Source organism: Solanum stenotomum, chromosome 5 (assembly GCF_019186545.1).
Source record: "Solanum stenotomum isolate F172 chromosome 5, ASM1918654v1, whole genome shotgun sequence".
NCBI lineage: Eukaryota > Viridiplantae > Streptophyta > Magnoliopsida > Solanales > Solanaceae > Solanum > Solanum stenotomum.
Genome location: NC_064286.1, coordinates 62445435 through 62463626, shown reverse-complemented (window position 1 = coordinate 62463626; position 18192 = coordinate 62445435). Strand labels below are relative to the sequence as shown.

The 18192-nt window shown below is 31.8% G+C and overlaps 1 protein-coding gene and 1 long non-coding RNA gene across 22 annotated transcripts in view; one reads left to right on the top strand and one right to left on the bottom strand.

Moving 5' to 3' along the window:
- Positions 1-18192, top strand: part of LOC125864330 (cytochrome P450 76A2) — a 40032-nt gene that overhangs the window by 13209 nt on the left and 8631 nt on the right. For 2 of the 21 annotated variants that reach the window (XM_049544281.1, XM_049544276.1), the window contains exons 2-3: positions 8502-8752; positions 9073-9346. The exons of 5 other annotated variants lie outside the window; for them this stretch is intronic. In XM_049544281.1, the coding sequence (XP_049400238.1) occupies positions 8502-8752; positions 9073-9346 (525 nt within the window). Of the gene's footprint in view, positions 1-7825; positions 8753-9072; positions 9429-17139; positions 18099-18192 lie in introns of those variants that run through there. 14 more of the 21 variants (XM_049544279.1, XM_049544278.1, XM_049544283.1 and 11 more) reach the window with 12 other exon arrangements.
- LOC125864334 (uncharacterized) lies at positions 7833-17428 on the bottom strand. Its single transcript, XR_007446228.1, has 2 exons — positions 17302-17428; positions 7833-7955 (listed from the first exon to the last, which is right to left on the bottom strand). It is a non-coding gene; the product is annotated as an uncharacterized LOC125864334 (long non-coding RNA).

Below are 18192 nucleotides of genomic sequence, written 5' to 3'. Positions count from 1 at the left end.
GTAGAGCTGCTCCTGTCATTTTTTTTACACTTGTTGTAACCACTTCTTCACAACAATCCAATTTGTTTTTTTACAATTTTTTTTCTTTTTTAAAAATAAAAATAAAAATAAAAATTCTTATCATTGTACTATTAATTTTGCAGATGTAGAACTACTCCCGTTATTTTTTTCTGAAAAAAAAATGGAGATTACCATCCATAGTTCTTTCATCTTTGTCAGAAACAATGGAGATTATTATCTACGTCTTCTTTGTCGAAAAAATAGAGACCACCATCCACATCTACTTTGCCTGAAAAAATAGAGATCATTATTCAAATATTTTCTCTCTCTTCACCTCTCCCCCACGTCCCTTCTTCCCCATAAATCGAAGCACAAATAGAAAAAAAAGTCATAATCAAAATAAATAAAGAAAGAATAGATCTTTTAAGAAAACACTATTAATTTAAATGTGAATAAGAAAGAAGGCATATAGAGAAACAAAAATGATAAAATCCATACATAATATGGAGAATTAACAATGGTGAACAAGAGTGAGTGTGTATAATTTCTATTTATTTAGTTGAAAACTTTTTTTTTTTAGATTTGAACTTGTTTATAAGCAAAATTCATTTTTATAATGATTTTAAATTAAATGGCACATGTCTTCTTTGCCACATCATATACATGTCTATTACACACTTCCTCTTTTAACTAAGGGTCAGAAAAATGTTCAATACATATTTATTTTTTCACCATTGAAGTGACTAATATGCGGATAACTTTAAGAGGTCAGACTTAAGCCTTTTGTTAATTTGAGATTTACTCACATTTACTAATTGAGCAATTCATGTAATAACGACTTAATGGTTATCTTATCTATCATTTTGGATGATTTGCATAGAAAATATAGACTATGAAACATTGTACGTGATTTGCCAAGAATACACGAATATAATTCATTTAAAAGAGTTCTCATATTTAACGTAATTATCTTGAATATATTTATATTCACATTATTAACATGAAAGAGATATTGATTGACCTAGCTAACCAACTTATTTTCCTCTTGAAAGTCATCACTGTGTTTTATTTACTTTTTTTATTTTAATTCACGTGATATTATTTCTTTATGGGAAAATTATGAATCCATCCAAAAAGATTAACGTATTTCAATGCATTTTATTCTTTCCTTAATGAGAAGCTTTGATAGCTATACAAATTTTATTTTTTCTTCTTTTTAGACTTCATGACAAATCAATTCGATAACTGAAACAAAAGGATTATGATAACTTAAAAATGGATTTAAACGTTAGAAATTTTAGTGTTTATCTATTTGTATCATATAATCAGAGGCGGAGCTAGGATTTCAGACTTGTGGATTCTAAATTTTAAAAAAAATAACGATCTTAAAAATCACAAACCACAAATTATGTTAATGAGATGTTTGTCATGGTTGAAAACATTACCTTAGATATTGTTATTCTAAAAACTTATTTTAATAATATGAAGATTTGAGTAATTTAATTTAAAGTTCTAAAATATTGTTAATGAAAGATGAATAATTTTTTAAATATAATTCTTGAATATTTTTTATTATAATATAAAATACTATTTTAAGTGAGAAAAAATATTTAATTCACCATTAATATTTTTTGCACCTAAAATATATATTTTACTAGTTTCATTGTGACCTTGAATTATTACTACCTTCAAAAGTTATAATTTCGAAAAGCAAATAACAATTATTTACTATAATCAATTATCAATATGTGAGATAACCTTAGAAAATATTAAAAAATGATTTTTGAATAGATAATTCTACGGTGTAAAAGCAAACAAATAAAAAAAAATGAAAAAGGAGAGGTGAGAGTACATAGTAGATATCGAAGGCAGAGGTTGGATGATAGCCATCAGATCAACAATAAAAGTTAGAATCCTAATTTTTTAAAATAAATTTGGGCTAAATTTTTTGAATATTTGAGTAGAAATCAATGAAATTATATTTGGGTTAAATTTTTTTGAATATCTGAGTAGAAATCAATAGTTAGATATTGTTTTAAAGTATGATCCAAACACTTTTTTTTTATTATCATTAACCGTTTTTCTGTTTTTATATATATATCATTATTTGCCAATTTTCTATACCGATTTTCTATTATTTATATTTTAAATATAAATTATCATTTGCCAATTTTCTATTTTTTATAAAAACAAAAATCCAATGTTTTTATCTGAAATTAATTCCAAAAAATTGGTGCCGTGAGTGGGTTTTAAACCCATGGTGCGTGTATTGAATGATTTCACTGGGTGCGGGGAGACCACTGGGCCACCCGCCTCATTGTGTTAGAGGGTCAGGGGCGGCTGGTAAGGCTTAAAAAACAGTCTTTCGCCTTAGGTACTCAATTTTAGGCCCCCCCCATATTTTAGTTAATTAGGTAGGATTAAATTTTTTTTAAAAATATTAGAACTAAGACAATAAATGCAAAGGCCCCATTTTTTAGTTAATAAGGAAGGATTAATTTTTTTAAAAAAATTGTTAGAACCAAGACAATAAATGCAAAACGGATAGTATGATAGATATGACTATGACTTTTTCACTTTTCAATAAAAAGTTGTATACTTTTTTTTTTAATGTACAAGTTATATTTTTTTTTTACCTTATTTTTTTTCTAATTTTATTTTTATATATTCTATCCTCCTCCCTTCTATTTCTTCTCACTTTCTTTTTTCTAATCTTACATCTCTCTCTTATTCAAAGCTTAAAAATTTACTCGTTCTATTGATACTTTATATTATAAATTTGGAGAAAACTATATTGCAGCAGCCCGATTCATTTTTGGAAATCAAGTCTTCATAGCTTTTGAATTCGGTAATATCATTCTAATTTCTACTATTATTTTTGTTTTGTGTCTTATGTTTATTATATTTTTTATTTGATATTGTAAATAGTGTTTTAAAATATTTGTTAGATTTTGATGTCTCTATAGATCAATTAAGAGGTTTAGTTTCTTTTTTTTAAAACATATAGAGAAGAAGGATTTACAAGTACTATGATTTCGGCTAAGGAAATTGCATTAGAGATGAATATAGAACCCGTATTTAGTAAGAAACGTGTAATTTATAGAAAAAAACAATTTGATGAGAATGTTGATAATGAAATCACAAGATCTCTTGAATAATCATTTAGAGTTGATTACTTTTTATACATAGCAGACCAAACCATCTTTTCACTTTAAAGTAGATTTGAACAATTTGAAGTATATGAAAATATTTTTGGTTTTCTATTTAGTGGGAAAAAATTGAGATCATTAGATGATGAGAATTTGAAAAAATATTGTCTTAAACTTGAATGTTCCTTAAAACATAATACTCACTCCGATATTGACGGTTTAGACTTATTTTCTGAATTAAAAGTGTTAAGGGAAATCATAAAAGTAGAAGACAATACTCTAATTGAGATACTCAATCAAATAAAAAGACTTGATTCTTTTCCAAATGCTTACATTGCTTATAGAATAATGTTAACAATTCCCGTAATAGTCGCTTCAGCCGAAAAAAGTTTTTTAAAATTAAAAATAATAAAATATTATTTAAGATCGATAATGTCTCAAGAAAGATTAAGTGGTTTGGCTATATTATCGATTGAAAAAAAATTATTAGAAGAGATTGACTACACAAAAATTATTAACAACTTTGCATTTCAAAAAGCTAGAAAAATAGATTTAAAATAAATACATTTATAATTTATTTTTTTAAGGCCTCTAGTTTGATTTTGGCCTTTAGGCCACCAACGGGTTTGAGCCGCCCCTGTAGAGGGTTCGCATGAAATTTATATGTACGTTTTATTTGATATTTTAATATGAATATAGAATCTACGGAAAAGCAAGTGGATTCGCTCGAAACCCCTTCTGCTACAGTAGCTCCGCCCCTGCATATAATCGACAAGTGCCAATTATTGGGTACCAATTTACAACATTTTCTTATCATTTTACTTTATGAATGGTGATCGCAATTATTCTAAGTACGTCTACTATCTTGTCAGATAAATATTATGGTAAAGCAAAGAAACATGTTCTGTGGACGTAATTAGAGCATAGTTGAGATAATAAATGGGCCATAAGGTCCCATAATAAATTTCAAGAGTTTGTTGGTATGAATTTCCCTATAAAATAGAATATGATTAGGAGTGTTAGATGGGTGAATTGGTTTGAATTTGAGCATGTCAAAATAAGTTGAGTTAATAATTGATTCACCCAAGTAATTGATCTCTACAATCATTATCACGGCTAAAAATTGGGCCATAACCTAACTCGTTTAATTCTTACTATGTTTTAATTTCTTAATTTGTTTTCTTATACTTTGTTCGAGTACCTACTAGAAAAATCTCCCTTATATTATAACATATTAAATAAAAAATATTTTTAAAAAAAATATTTAGATAGTTTCTCGAGTCTATCTGGGCAAAATATTAGCGCAATTTTAAAATGAACTAAATTAAGCTGGGTCAAAATGGACCGAGTTAATTAAATGAATAGATCGTAAATTCACTCAAATCTAAACAAACTGAATATATCATGATTTTATGGGTTGATTTTGTCATGCTCTATTTTACTTTTGTCAAATTTTGTTCGCTTGTAAGATTGTGTTAAGGCTTAAGTCCTCTATGGCACCTTGAAGTTGTCCGCTTAATTTACTTAGACACCTCAACTAGAACGTATACCAATTGAACACCTCTACCCTCTCGAATTTGAACCACTTAAACACTTTATGCAGACGTGACGTAAAAAGTGTAATTCATACCTTGGTGAGCACGTGAAACCAATATTTTAACATTTTCTCTTTTCCTTTTCAATTTTTCCTCATTATTTTTTTAAAAAAATAACAATCGTTGTCTCTTTGCAGATGTAGAGCTGCTCCTGTCATTTTTTTTACACTTGTTGTAACCACTTCTTCACAACAATCCAATTTGTTTTTTTACAATTTTTTTTCTTTTTTAAAAATAAAAATAAAAATAAAAATTCTTATCATTGTACTATTAATTTTGCAGATGTAGAACTACTCCCGTTATTTTTTTCTGAAAAAAAAATGGAGATTACCATCCATAGTTCTTTCATCTTTGTCAGAAACAATGGAGATTATTATCTACGTCTTCTTTGTCGAAAAAATAGAGACCACCATCCACATCTACTTTGCCTGAAAAAATAGAGATCATTATTCAAATATTTTCTCTCTCTTCACCTCTCCCCCACGTCCCTTCTTCCCCATAAATCGAAGCACAAATAGAAAAAAAAGTCATAATCAAAATAAATAAAGAAAGAATAGATCTTTTAAGAAAACACTATTAATTTAAATGTGAATAAGAAAGAAGGCATATAGAGAAACAAAAATGATAAAATCCATACATAATATGGAGAATTAACAATGGTGAACAAGAGTGAGTGTGTATAATTTCTATTTATTTAGTTGAAAACTTTTTTTTTTTAGATTTGAACTTGTTTATAAGCAAAATTCATTTTTATAATGATTTTAAATTAAATGGCACATGTCTTCTTTGCCACATCATATACATGTCTATTACACACTTCCTCTTTTAACTAAGGGTCAGAAAAATGTTCAATACATATTTATTTTTTCACCATTGAAGTGACTAATATGCGGATAACTTTAAGAGGTCAGACTTAAGCCTTTTGTTAATTTGAGATTTACTCACATTTACTAATTGAGCAATTCATGTAATAACGACTTAATGGTTATCTTATCTATCATTTTGGATGATTTGCATAGAAAATATAGACTATGAAACATTGTACGTGATTTGCCAAGAATACACGAATATAATTCATTTAAAAGAGTTCTCATATTTAACGTAATTATCTTGAATATATTTATATTCACATTATTAACATGAAAGAGATATTGATTGACCTAGCTAACCAACTTATTTTCCTCTTGAAAGTCATCACTGTGTTTTATTTACTTTTTTTATTTTAATTCACGTGATATTATTTCTTTATGGGAAAATTATGAATCCATCCAAAAAGATTAACGTATTTCAATGCATTTTATTCTTTCCTTAATGAGAAGCTTTGATAGCTATACAAATTTTATTTTTTCTTCTTTTTAGACTTCATGACAAATCAATTCGATAACTGAAACAAAAGGATTATGATAACTTAAAAATGGATTTAAACGTTAGAAATTTTAGTGTTTATCTATTTGTATCATATAATCAGAGGCGGAGCTAGGATTTCAGACTTGTGGATTCTAAATTTTAAAAAAAATAACGATCTTAAAAATCACAAACCACAAATTATGTTAATGAGATGTTTGTCATGGTTGAAAACATTACCTTAGATATTGTTATTCTAAAAACTTATTTTAATAATATGAAGATTTGAGTAATTTAATTTAAAGTTCTAAAATATTGTTAATGAAAGATGAATAATTTTTTAAATATAATTCTTGAATATTTTTTATTATAATATAAAATACTATTTTAAGTGAGAAAAAATATTTAATTCACCATTAATATTTTTTGCACCTAAAATATATATTTTACTAGTTTCATTGTGACCTTGAATTATTACTACCTTCAAAAGTTATAATTTCGAAAAGCAAATAACAATTATTTACTATAATCAATTATCAATATGTGAGATAACCTTAGAAAATATTAAAAAATGATTTTTGAATAGATAATTCTACGGTGTAAAAGCAAACAAATAAAAAAAAATGAAAAAGGAGAGGTGAGAGTACATAGTAGATATCGAAGGCAGAGGTTGGATGATAGCCATCAGATCAACAATAAAAGTTAGAATCCTAATTTTTTAAAATAAATTTGGGCTAAATTTTTTGAATATTTGAGTAGAAATCAATGAAATTATATTTGGGTTAAATTTTTTTGAATATCTGAGTAGAAATCAATAGTTAGATATTGTTTTAAAGTATGATCCAAACACTTTTTTTTTATTATCATTAACCGTTTTTCTGTTTTTATATATATATCATTATTTGCCAATTTTCTATACCGATTTTCTATTATTTATATTTTAAATATAAATTATCATTTGCCAATTTTCTATTTTTTATAAAAACAAAAATCCAATGTTTTTATCTGAAATTAATTCCAAAAAATTGGTGCCGTGAGTGGGTTTTAAACCCATGGTGCGTGTATTGAATGATTTCACTGGGTGCGGGGAGATCACTGGGCCACCCGCCTCATTGTGTTAGAGGGTTCGCAGGAAATTTATATGTACGTTTTATTTGATATTTTAATATGAATATAGGATCTACGGAAAAATCAGTGGATTCGCCCGAAACCCCTTCTGCTACAATAGTTCCGCCCCTGCATATAATTGACAAGTGCCAATTATTGGGTACCAATTTACAACATTTTCTTATCATTTTACTTTATGAATAGTGATCGCAATTATTCTAAGTACGTCTACTATCTTGTCAGATAAATAGTATGGTAAAGCAAAGAAACATGTTTTGTGGACGTAATTTATCATAAACGCCGACAATATTAATAAGCATTGAAAATGTTGAGCTAACCTAAGTATATTAACTATTCAAGCAAACGAGGGTTGAAGTTTCAAAAAGAAAAATCAAAGCTCATATCTAATTGGCACACACATAACATGTAGCTCGAGGCCATAGCTGCCGCGTGGAGCCAAAATTTGAACTTTATAGGTAATTGATTTTTGAAGGGTAATTAGGACAAAAATAGTTTAGTTGGGCACTGAGTAAACAGTACCAAGTTAAATGGTTATGAGGTAATGAGAAGCAATATAACATTATAAATAAGAGCATCCGTCACATAATTTATAGCAAACTCACTAAAAAAAGTATAGGAGAGATGGAATGGGAATGGAGTTATCTGTGTTTTTCTTCAATCATCTTATTACCAGTTTTCATCCTATTTTTTTCTCAGAAAAAGACTACAAAATGTTCTTACAAATTACCTCCAGGACCACCTGGATTACCATTTTTTGGTAACATGTTTGAACTAGGAACAGAGCCCTACAAAAGAATGGCAGATCTAAAACAGAAATATGGCCCTGTTTTGTGGTTAAAACTTGGCACCTCAACCAACATTATGGTTGTTCAAACAGCTCCGGCTGCTGCAGAATTATTTAAGAACCATGATACTTCCTTTGCGGATCGATTCATACCTGATGTAAATAAGACACACAATTACCATCAAGGGTCTCTGGCTATAGGCCAATATGGCTCCTTTTGGCGCTTTCAAAGGAGAATATGTACTGTGGAGATGTTTGTACACAAAAAGATTAGTGATACAATACCAGTAAGGCGAAAATGTGTGGATAATATGGTAAAATGGATTGAGAAAGCAGCGAATTCTGCTAAAAAAGGAAGTGGGATTGAGGTAACACGTTTTGTGTTCCTAGCATCGTTTAATATGCTAGGGAATTTGATTCTGTCGAAAGACTTGGCTGATCCAGAATCCGAGGAAGCCTCGGATTTCTTCAATGCCATGAAGGGAATCATGGAGTGGTCAGGTATTGCTAATGTTTCTGACATATTTCCATTTCTTAGAAAGTTTGATTTACAAAATTTGAGGAAGAAGATGACACGAGACATGGGGAAGGCCATTGAGATCATGTCTATGTTTCTCAAGGAACGCGAGGAAGAGCGAAAGAAGGGTGCGGAGAAGGGGAAAGATTTCTTGGATGTGTTGCTTGAATTTGAAGGCACTGGAAAAGATGAGCCAGCTAAATTATCAGAACTTGAGATCAAAGTATTAATAGTGGTAAGGTTTTTTTTAAAAAATTTCTACACTTATCTTTTCAACATTAATGATTTTCTTTTCAATTAGTTGTATCTGGAGCAGAAAAATGTGTGCTGCTTAGGGAATAATTTATGCTCCTCAGGCCTCAGTCTTCACTCAACAGTCTTCATTTCTTGTCTTTTACTACTATTGCTCACTTTAATTATGAGGACTAATTTGATTGAAAAGTTAATGTAAGTTCTTTTGAGATCTTTACACAAATAGCCGGCTGGGTTCACTGTTTCACTTTTCCTATCTGGTATACATATACTATACACTGATTATATACGGTTCTGCATCAGGAAATGTTTTTAGCCGGTTCAGAGACGACTAGCAGCAGCGTAGAATGGGCACTAACAGAGCTTTTGCGCCATCCAGAAGCAATGGCCAAAGTGAAAACAGAGATATCAAAAGTTATAGGACCAAACAAGAAGTTTGAAGAAAGTGACATCGAAAATCTTCCTTATATGCAATCTGTAATCAAAGAATCGCTTCGTTTACATCCTCCTCTGCCTTTCTTGATCCCAAGAGAGACAATTCAAGACACCAAGTTCATGGGGTACGACATGCCAAAAGGTACTCGAGTTCTTGTAAATGCTTGGGCAATTGGAAGAGATCCTGAATGTTGGGACGCCCCAATGAGTTTCAAGCCTGAGAGGTTTCTTGGCTCTAAATTAGACGTGAAGGGTCAGCATTATGAGCTAATTCCATTTGGTGCAGGACGGAGGATGTGTGTTGGCTTGCCTTTAGGCCATAGAATGATGCATTTTGCTCTGGGATCATTGCTTCATGAATTCGATTGGGAGCTTCCTAACGGTGTCTCACCTAAATCTATCAATATGGATGAAAGCATGGGTGCAACAGCCAGAAAACGTGACTCTTTGAAAGTAATACCAAAAAAGGCTTGAGAACTCATCAATCTTATCGAGCCAACAAGTATGTCTTTATAATTATGTATGCATTTTTTTTGCACATGTTCCTTATAATAAGTATTTGCAATGTGGGAATCTTAGTAGCTCAGTTGGTTGACCACCTAAAATTTAACCTTGTTGGTGAATGTTCGATTCCCCACCCTACCCCATTTTAAAAAAAAGTATTTGTAATGCAACTGGAGTTTCTTTAGTACAATATTTATAGTATGTATCTAGATCTTTGTCAACAAGATTGTAATTTGGAGAAATTCATGTGTGATAAATGTAATACTTAAAATCAATTTTAGCTTGAATAGTCTTTACGAAGTTGCTTATGAATCAAACTTTGAATGTCTTTTTGAAGTCTCGCATGCTTTTTTGATGGTTAGGTGTGTGGGCAAGTTATGTTGATGTTGGCACCTGGGCTTCTGGAACCACCCTCCATTCTGGAGCCAGAGGGTTCTTAGTAACCTCAGTCTCACATTTAAAGAAGTGATTATCTATCTTGAAAAAATCCTTCTCGTCCACACTAGGATCTTTTTTTAATTTTGTTCCAATAAGATATGAATTATTGAACGCTAGCAAAGTCTTGTTGGTTTTCAACTTCAAAGAGCGCTAGAGAAATACAATAGCGTAAACTCCGTTTTTATGCAATAGCTTGCAAACCATACAAAATCGGTGAACTGCACTACACAAGCCCCGTTCGACTAGCTCGACCCAGAAGACAAACTCTCTACTCTTGCAGACAAGGGATTTTGAATTTGAGACCTTCATTATGGATGTCCCAAGCCAAACCATCTAAGCAAGGCAATATTATATCCCATAACCAACATAATATTATATTTGGAAATCATGTCTCCTCTGTAAGCAATAAGAAATTGTTGGATTGGTACAGGTCGTATGTCGCTCCATGTGGACAAACTAACATGTTGTATTCTAAGTGTTTTGAATTTTGATGATCCTCACAAATGCAGGGACCCGGTCTCTAGCAGAGTGCTCTCGTCCAGGTTCAAAATGGTGTACAGCTGTAAAGTTGTCTTGTCAGGTTGGTTGGTGAAAAGTGCAGTGTACTTCACCAATAGGAAGGGCGGCGAGGCTGTTTGTTTAAGTGGTCAAAACTCTTGTTGGTGATTGATATATACAACAATAAACAAACAACATTATTCATTCAAAAAGAAAGAGAGCTCCCAAGTCTTTTCAAGAACTCAAGCATCAAAGAACACACTGCAAGGGACCTGGTCCCGGAAAGACTGGGTACATGAAACAGACAACTGTCAAAAAGTTGTCAACTCTGATATTGTTGGTGCACGTATTTTTAGAGAAGCAAGCTCTCTGGCAATGATGTCGTCCCCAGGGGTTTGTGTCCATTTGATATAGTCTCTTCTCAAAAGACATAAACTCAAGATTTGACAAACAAAGTTTTGAATTTCTGAAAATTCATAAGCTCACAAAGAAGAAGTCATCTTCAAGGATGAACACTACTCATACTCAACAAAAGACCTGATGAAATGCTGAGCTCTGTGTCTTATGTTCTTATATTGTAAATCAACTCCCAAGTTATAAAGGATAGTAGATCAGTTGCTTGTCTAAGTCTTTAGTTTGAGTCGTATTAACTAGAACTAGTTAGTTGAATCATCTACATTTTTGGTCAAGCTTTTTTGCATAATTGTTTTGATGTTCTCTTGGGTAGAGTTGCCTAGGAGTGTCAACAAGAGTTAGTTGATGTGTGGTGCAGCAGAGTTGCTGCTTGTTTATGCTCTTATCGTCGAGACCAGAGTTGGTGGTTAGCCTTGTTGGGTTCTTAAAGTCTAGATCAATTAGAGTTACTTGGTTTAGTGGGAAATAGAGTTATTGCTTAGTTTCCTTTGTATTAGAGTTGCTATAGTAAGGGGGAAGTGATTAAAGAGTTTTAATTCCTAAGTTGCAGGAGTTTGTAAACTGAAACTTTGCTCCGTTTGAGTGAAATGGAGTTTGGGTTGAAATCCTGTGAGTACAGGTCGTGGTTTTCACCTCCCTTGAGCAAAGGGTTTCCACGTAAAATCCTTGTGCTTGATTTACTTTGAGTTATCTATTTTCCGCACTAATATTCTGTCGAGGGACTGGTCCAGTGATCACTGGTGGACGCATCCATTCTAACATAACCCTTTATGAAAGAAATAAAATACAAAAACACACACTCTCTTCTTTTCTTTTCTTTTAATAACTATGGTATCTGAGCCAACTTATGTGCACCTTGACTAATTCCACAGAATACATGTCACCTCCTCCCAACAATATGAACCAAGTAACTCTGTCCACCTAGGACAATTGGAAAGAAATCGCGTAGTGATTTTGTCTATGCTAGGATTGAACCCGAGACATCACGAAACTATCAGTTTCCAAGATAAACGTAGTCAGCTTGAAGCAATTTCTTTTTCGACACAGATTCTACAAGACTTCAACTACTATTAACATGTACGTAATCGTTGTTCATGCTACTGTTTAATTCTCAGAAATTGGAAGATTTCAGTCTTTCCAATTTCTTCTTCTTTTTCTACATAAATCTTGATTAGGAAGAGGAAATGGAAATATCATAGTAGACAATGATCTTCTAGGTTTTCTTTTTTGGGTAATAATGAAGTTCTAGCTAGTAAAGATAGTAAGAACAACAATATATCCCTACCTCATGGAAGTAGAGAAATTATTTCCGAAAGACCCCAACTCAAGCACCGCATATCAAAGAACATATAGAAGAAAGGAAGTCAAAACAAATACTAGAAAAAAGCATTGCATAGCATGGAGGAAAAGGAACCGTAACAACAGCAAAAGTAAAGATAGCAAGTAAAATTTGCATAAATCCAAAAGCACACCCTCTCTAAACCTCCCCACAATAACTTCCATTTTATGCAGAAGAAAACTAAACTACTCTTGTGTATTTATGTAGAGAAGATCATTGTCACTGTCAGATGAGAAACCATACAAAAACTATAATAATTAATGCAAAATATTGATCTGTTAGACCATTATCACATCACAAAATTTGTTTATCACCAAAAACTTAGCGAAATAACGAAGGATCAAAATAAAATATAATGTAAACAGAAATAGTCTTTAGATTCAAAATTGAGACTCGCAGTGCTGGTGTGATAGTTTCCTCTTTTCTACGCAGCATTTAAACAGAGGAATCGCGCATATTCCTTCACCTAATTCCACATTACAGCAAACAAATCTCATATTAGGATGAAAAAAGAAGCAGTGATAAATATACCGATCAACAAATTGGGCAGATTAACCGCAGATTCCAAATATGACGCACTAATTCTCATATACATACTGATCGTAGAAGTTCGCCGCCAGCGGAGAGGATGTTCGAGGAGGAGCAATTAGCGCCACCGCAGGCGAAAGTGAATCAGCGGTGATAGGCCATTACTTAGGGCTCGATAAATCTCCATCGCCATTTCCCCAATTTTCCTCTTTTGTGAAGAAGAAGGGGAAAATTACTTATTAATTGCAAAAAGGAGAAAAGAAGAGGGAAAGGGGTGGGTCGGGTTTGAGTGAAAATTTCGCGGGTTAATCCTTTTTGGACAATATTTTAATAATAAATGATACTCCCTCCATTTTACTTTGTTTATTTTGATTTGATTTAAGACAAGAATTTTTTTTTAAAATTTTGTGATTATAAACTCTATATACAAAAACTAAAAATATAGGATAAATTAATCAAAACGAAAGATTATACTGTATTTAATTATTCAAAAGCCAAAAACGAATTATATTACATCTTCAAGAGTTAAAAAAAAAAAAAATAACCTTCAAATTAATTCAAAGCTTCTGTCACCAACAAGGGTTGTGGTGGAGTGATAAGTATTCATTCATCCTTAACCAAGAGGTCTCAGGTTCGAGCCCCTTTGGGTACGGAGTCGACTTTATTAGGGAGCGTTTTACCCCCCCCCCCCCAATGTGGGACTTTTCGGCGCGAATTCAAATTTCGGGCTCCAATGTGGGTACAGGACACCGGGTGGGAAACAAAAAAAAATAATTCAAAGCTTGTGTCACATCATATATGAAAATAGTTTTATTATGAGTGTCCAAGAATAATGATGTGTGACTCTCAAAATAAAACAAAAAAATATTAAGTTATTTAGGGTTCAAATCCGAAATTTCTTCATTCAAATGGACACACATTACCACTGCGCCAAAGGCATAACTTTGTCATGGGTATCCAACTTTAAAAACATATTCTTTAAACGTAGAATTTGATGGAGTGTGGCCAGTTGGATACCCTGGGATGGCTATAGCTACGGCCCACCCGGCTTAAGCCTCGAGGGCATTGAATTTGATGGGCTAGGACGAGCTGACCCTCCATTTGGAAAGGCCTGAAAATGCTCAACCCAACCAAACTTTAGAAGGGCCATGGGCTGGGTGGGCTAGCCCTTTTTTTTCTTTTAAAACTTAGAATTATATAACATCAAGAAAATAAAAAGATTTCCAAACCAAATATGGCGAATAATGGTGTTGTTTCAATAATAGTACTAGCAAAAAATCTAGTGCTTAGCATGTATGTAGGATACTAGATACACGAGATACATGTATCATTATATCTGGTGTGATGCATCCTAGATACGCTAGCGAGATAAGAGAGTGGTGAGTGAAATGGGAGGGAAGCGAGGACGCGAGATTTGTCTATGTATCCTAGATACATACGAATTCATTTGGATAGAATGTATCTATAACAAATTACATCTAATTTTAAGTCCATATATCTGGACGCACCAAAATTGGATAAAATTCGTAATATTACAATATAGCGTGCATCTAAGTAATTAGCTCATATACTAGTGAGATTTTTATGAATTATCTTTAAATAAATAATTTTGACCCATAAATCGATCCATGCCCAGCCCCGATCAAGTCTCAAGAGCCAAATATTTATATGAATCGGACTTATAAACCTTACTTTTAAATAGACTTAAAAAATCATATCCCAAACTTATCTCAATAACAAATTTGATTGAACCAACCCTATGACCTAAGCCTATTTTAACAGCACGAAAACATTGACTTTGTCATCCCTTTTATTGTGTCACACACACCCATAAATAATACTGATTGAAATTGTCCAAAACACAATACTATATTATTATGGACCGATCACATGGGCAAATCCCAAGGAAGACGTATCTCATATTATCTTTTATATTAAATAACTATATACTTCCTCTTGTCTAATTTTTTATTTTACTTATCATTTTTTACAAATTAAGAAATGATAACATTTTTATCTATTATATTCTTAATTTATTAACATTAAGTAATATTATGAAAAATATAATGATTAGAGATATTTGAAATTCTATCAATTAATAGGGATAAAATAGTAAACTCTCTATAGCAATCAATATTTTCTTAATAGGTATATTAAGTCGAAGTTTGTCAAGTAAAAAGAAAAAGAGGGAATAACATAAAAATAGTCAAATTTAAAATTCTAAGACATGAAAAAATAATTTAACAAAATACACTTCTAAGTACGTTTAAAAAAATTATATATAAGTCGAATCAATATGAATTAAGTAATACTCCTATAAAATTGAACAATAATAGATACTACTCCATAACGTTTTTAGTTAACAATTAACTGTACTAATAAGTGTATGGGAATCCATATGTAACATGAGTTAAAAAATTTAATTCTAACAATTTTTTTACTTAAAAAAGGAACTGCATGCATAAAGTGGAAATAAATTATTGAGTTTGCCAATAACACGCGAATATAATTATTTAAAAGAGTTCTTATCTTTGACGTAGTAATTAATTATACTTGAGCATGTTTTAATCACGTAATTAACATTAAAGAGACACTGTTTGACCTTGCCGATCAACTTATTTTTCTCTTTTTTACCCTCGAAAGTTATTATTATTCGTTCATTTAAAAAAAGATGAAATATTTTCTATTTAAAATAATTTTATTTTATTTTCTTTGTTTAACTTTAATAAGAAGCTTTAATAGCTACACAAATCTTACATATTCTTCAGGCCATAAATTTTTAACATTCTTTACTTTTGTTTAATTTGATAATAAATTAAATTACGTCATATAAATATGAAACGAAAGAAGGTATGTCACCAACATGGGTTGTGGTGCACTAGTGAGAGTGCTTCACCCTTAATCAGAGGTCTCGAGTTCGAGCCCTAGTATGGAGAAAATCATGTTGGGAGCGTCACCATGGGCCCTGCAGAGCTCAATTCGGATTTAGTCGGAGCTCCAATGTGGACTCCGGACACCGAGTGAAAAAAAATAAAAGAAAAAAAGGTATGTCAAGTACGGTAAAAATGGATTCGAACTGAAGAAATTTTATGGTTTAACTTCTATCATATCAATTTCAACGGGCCAACTGGATAGCAATTTTTTCAACATTTTATTAATTATTATTTTACTTAGTACTCTCAATTATTTTGTCACAAACACAAAAATATTGTTTATCATTTAGTGGACATAATTTATCATTGACTTGATATTATTGAGTCATTAAAAATGTTAATCCCAACCTAATAATACAGGCCAAATGGGCCACAAGTTTAATTTAAAAAGAAAAATCAATAGTCAATATCTAGTTGACATAGACATGACACTTGTTCTTCGAATTTACTACATCTATTAATAAAATAATAATTAAAATAATAAGTTTACTATTTTATCTTTATGTTAATAATTTGAGAGTATAATAGAAAAAAAATAATTTCTTTCTCAATTCGTCAAAAATAACAAGTAAAAGTAGAACCCCTATTTGACAAGTAAATTCGAACAGAAGGAGCATATGGCTAGAGAGGTGGACATGATGCCAATAGTTGAACTTTTATCTATTATATTCAATACACATTTGTCAATTGTCATTGAATATTGTCATTCTTTAACACCACACTTCATGACAAGTGCTTAGCATCTGGTGCGTGAACGAGTCTTTTGAACTTTTATCTTGCTCTAATATCATGTGAAATTAGGTATTATGCCTAACTCAACCCCCAAAAGCGAGCTCAAGGGAGGATTGCCCAAGACTTATACAGAGTCCACCCATCTCATTAACATTAATGTGAGACTTTTGTCATTTTCTTGACATTCGCTTTCCTAATTACTCCTTATATTCGACTATTTTGCTATATTAGTGCCCACTCATTCGGGGTAAAGGTTATCAAATTACTAGAGTTGTCAATATAAGTCAGTTCCATTGGGACTGCAAGACTGCAACCCACTTAGAGGGTTCGGTTGGCTGTTTTAAGGGTCCTTTAAATGAGGGGTTAGTCCCACTTGACCCGTTAAATTTCAAAATATGTGTAGGTTGAGCTGACACAATATAAAATTCAGGATCCATTGAATAAACAATTCCAAGTTAAAAGGGTTATGAGATAGGTGAAATCATTTAATAGAACTTTATCTATCAGACCACGTTTCAAAAATAAATAATTATAAATAAGAGCTTATCATTACACAATTTACAGCAAACCAGTAAAGTCAACCAAAAAAAAAAATGGAATGGGAATGGAGCTATCTGTTTTTCTCTGCAATCATCTTGTTACCAGTTTTGATCCTTTTTTTTTCTCAGAAAAAGAGTACTAAATGTTCATACAAACTACCTCCAGGACCACCTGGATTACCAATTTTTGGTAACATGTTTGAACTAGGAAAAGAGCCTTACAAAAAAATGTCAGTTCTACAACAGAAATATGGCCCTGTTTTGGGGTTAAAACTTGGCACCTCAACAAACATTATGGTTGTTCAAACAGCTCAGGCTGCTGCAGAGTTATTTAAGAACCATGATACTTCCTTCGCGGATCGACCAACGGTCGATGTAAATCAGGCACATAATTACTATCAAGGGTCTCTGGCTATAGGCCGATATGGCTCCTTTTGGCGATTCCAAAGGCGGATATGTACTGTGGAAATGTTTGTACACAAAAAAATCAATGAAACAGTACCAGTAAGGCGAAAATGTGTGGATAATATGTTAAAATGGATAGAAAAAGCAGGGAGTTCTGCTGAAAAAGGAAGTGGAATTGAGGTAACGCGTTTTGTATTCCTAGCATCGTTTAATATGCTAGGGAATTTGGTTCTATCGAAAGACTTGGCTGATCCAGAATCTGAGGAGGCCTCGGATTTCTTCAATGCTATGAAGGGAATCATGGAGTGGTCAGGTATTGCTAATGTTTCAGATATATTTCCGTTTCTTAGAAAGTTCGATTTACAAAAATTGAGGAAGAAGATGACACGAGACATGGGGAAGGCGATGGAGATCATGTCTATGTTACTCAAAGAACGGGAGGAAGAACGAAAGAAAGGTATGGAGAAGAGGAAAGATTTCTTGGATGTGTTGCTTGAATTCGAAGGCACTGGAAAAGATGAACCAGCTAAATTATCAGAACATGAGATCAAAGTATTAATAGTGGTAAGTTTTATAGATCTCAAAATTTTGCTATTATATTATTCGAAATTTTCATAGATACACTTGTCTCATATTTGTGAACTAGTGTCAAAGTGGT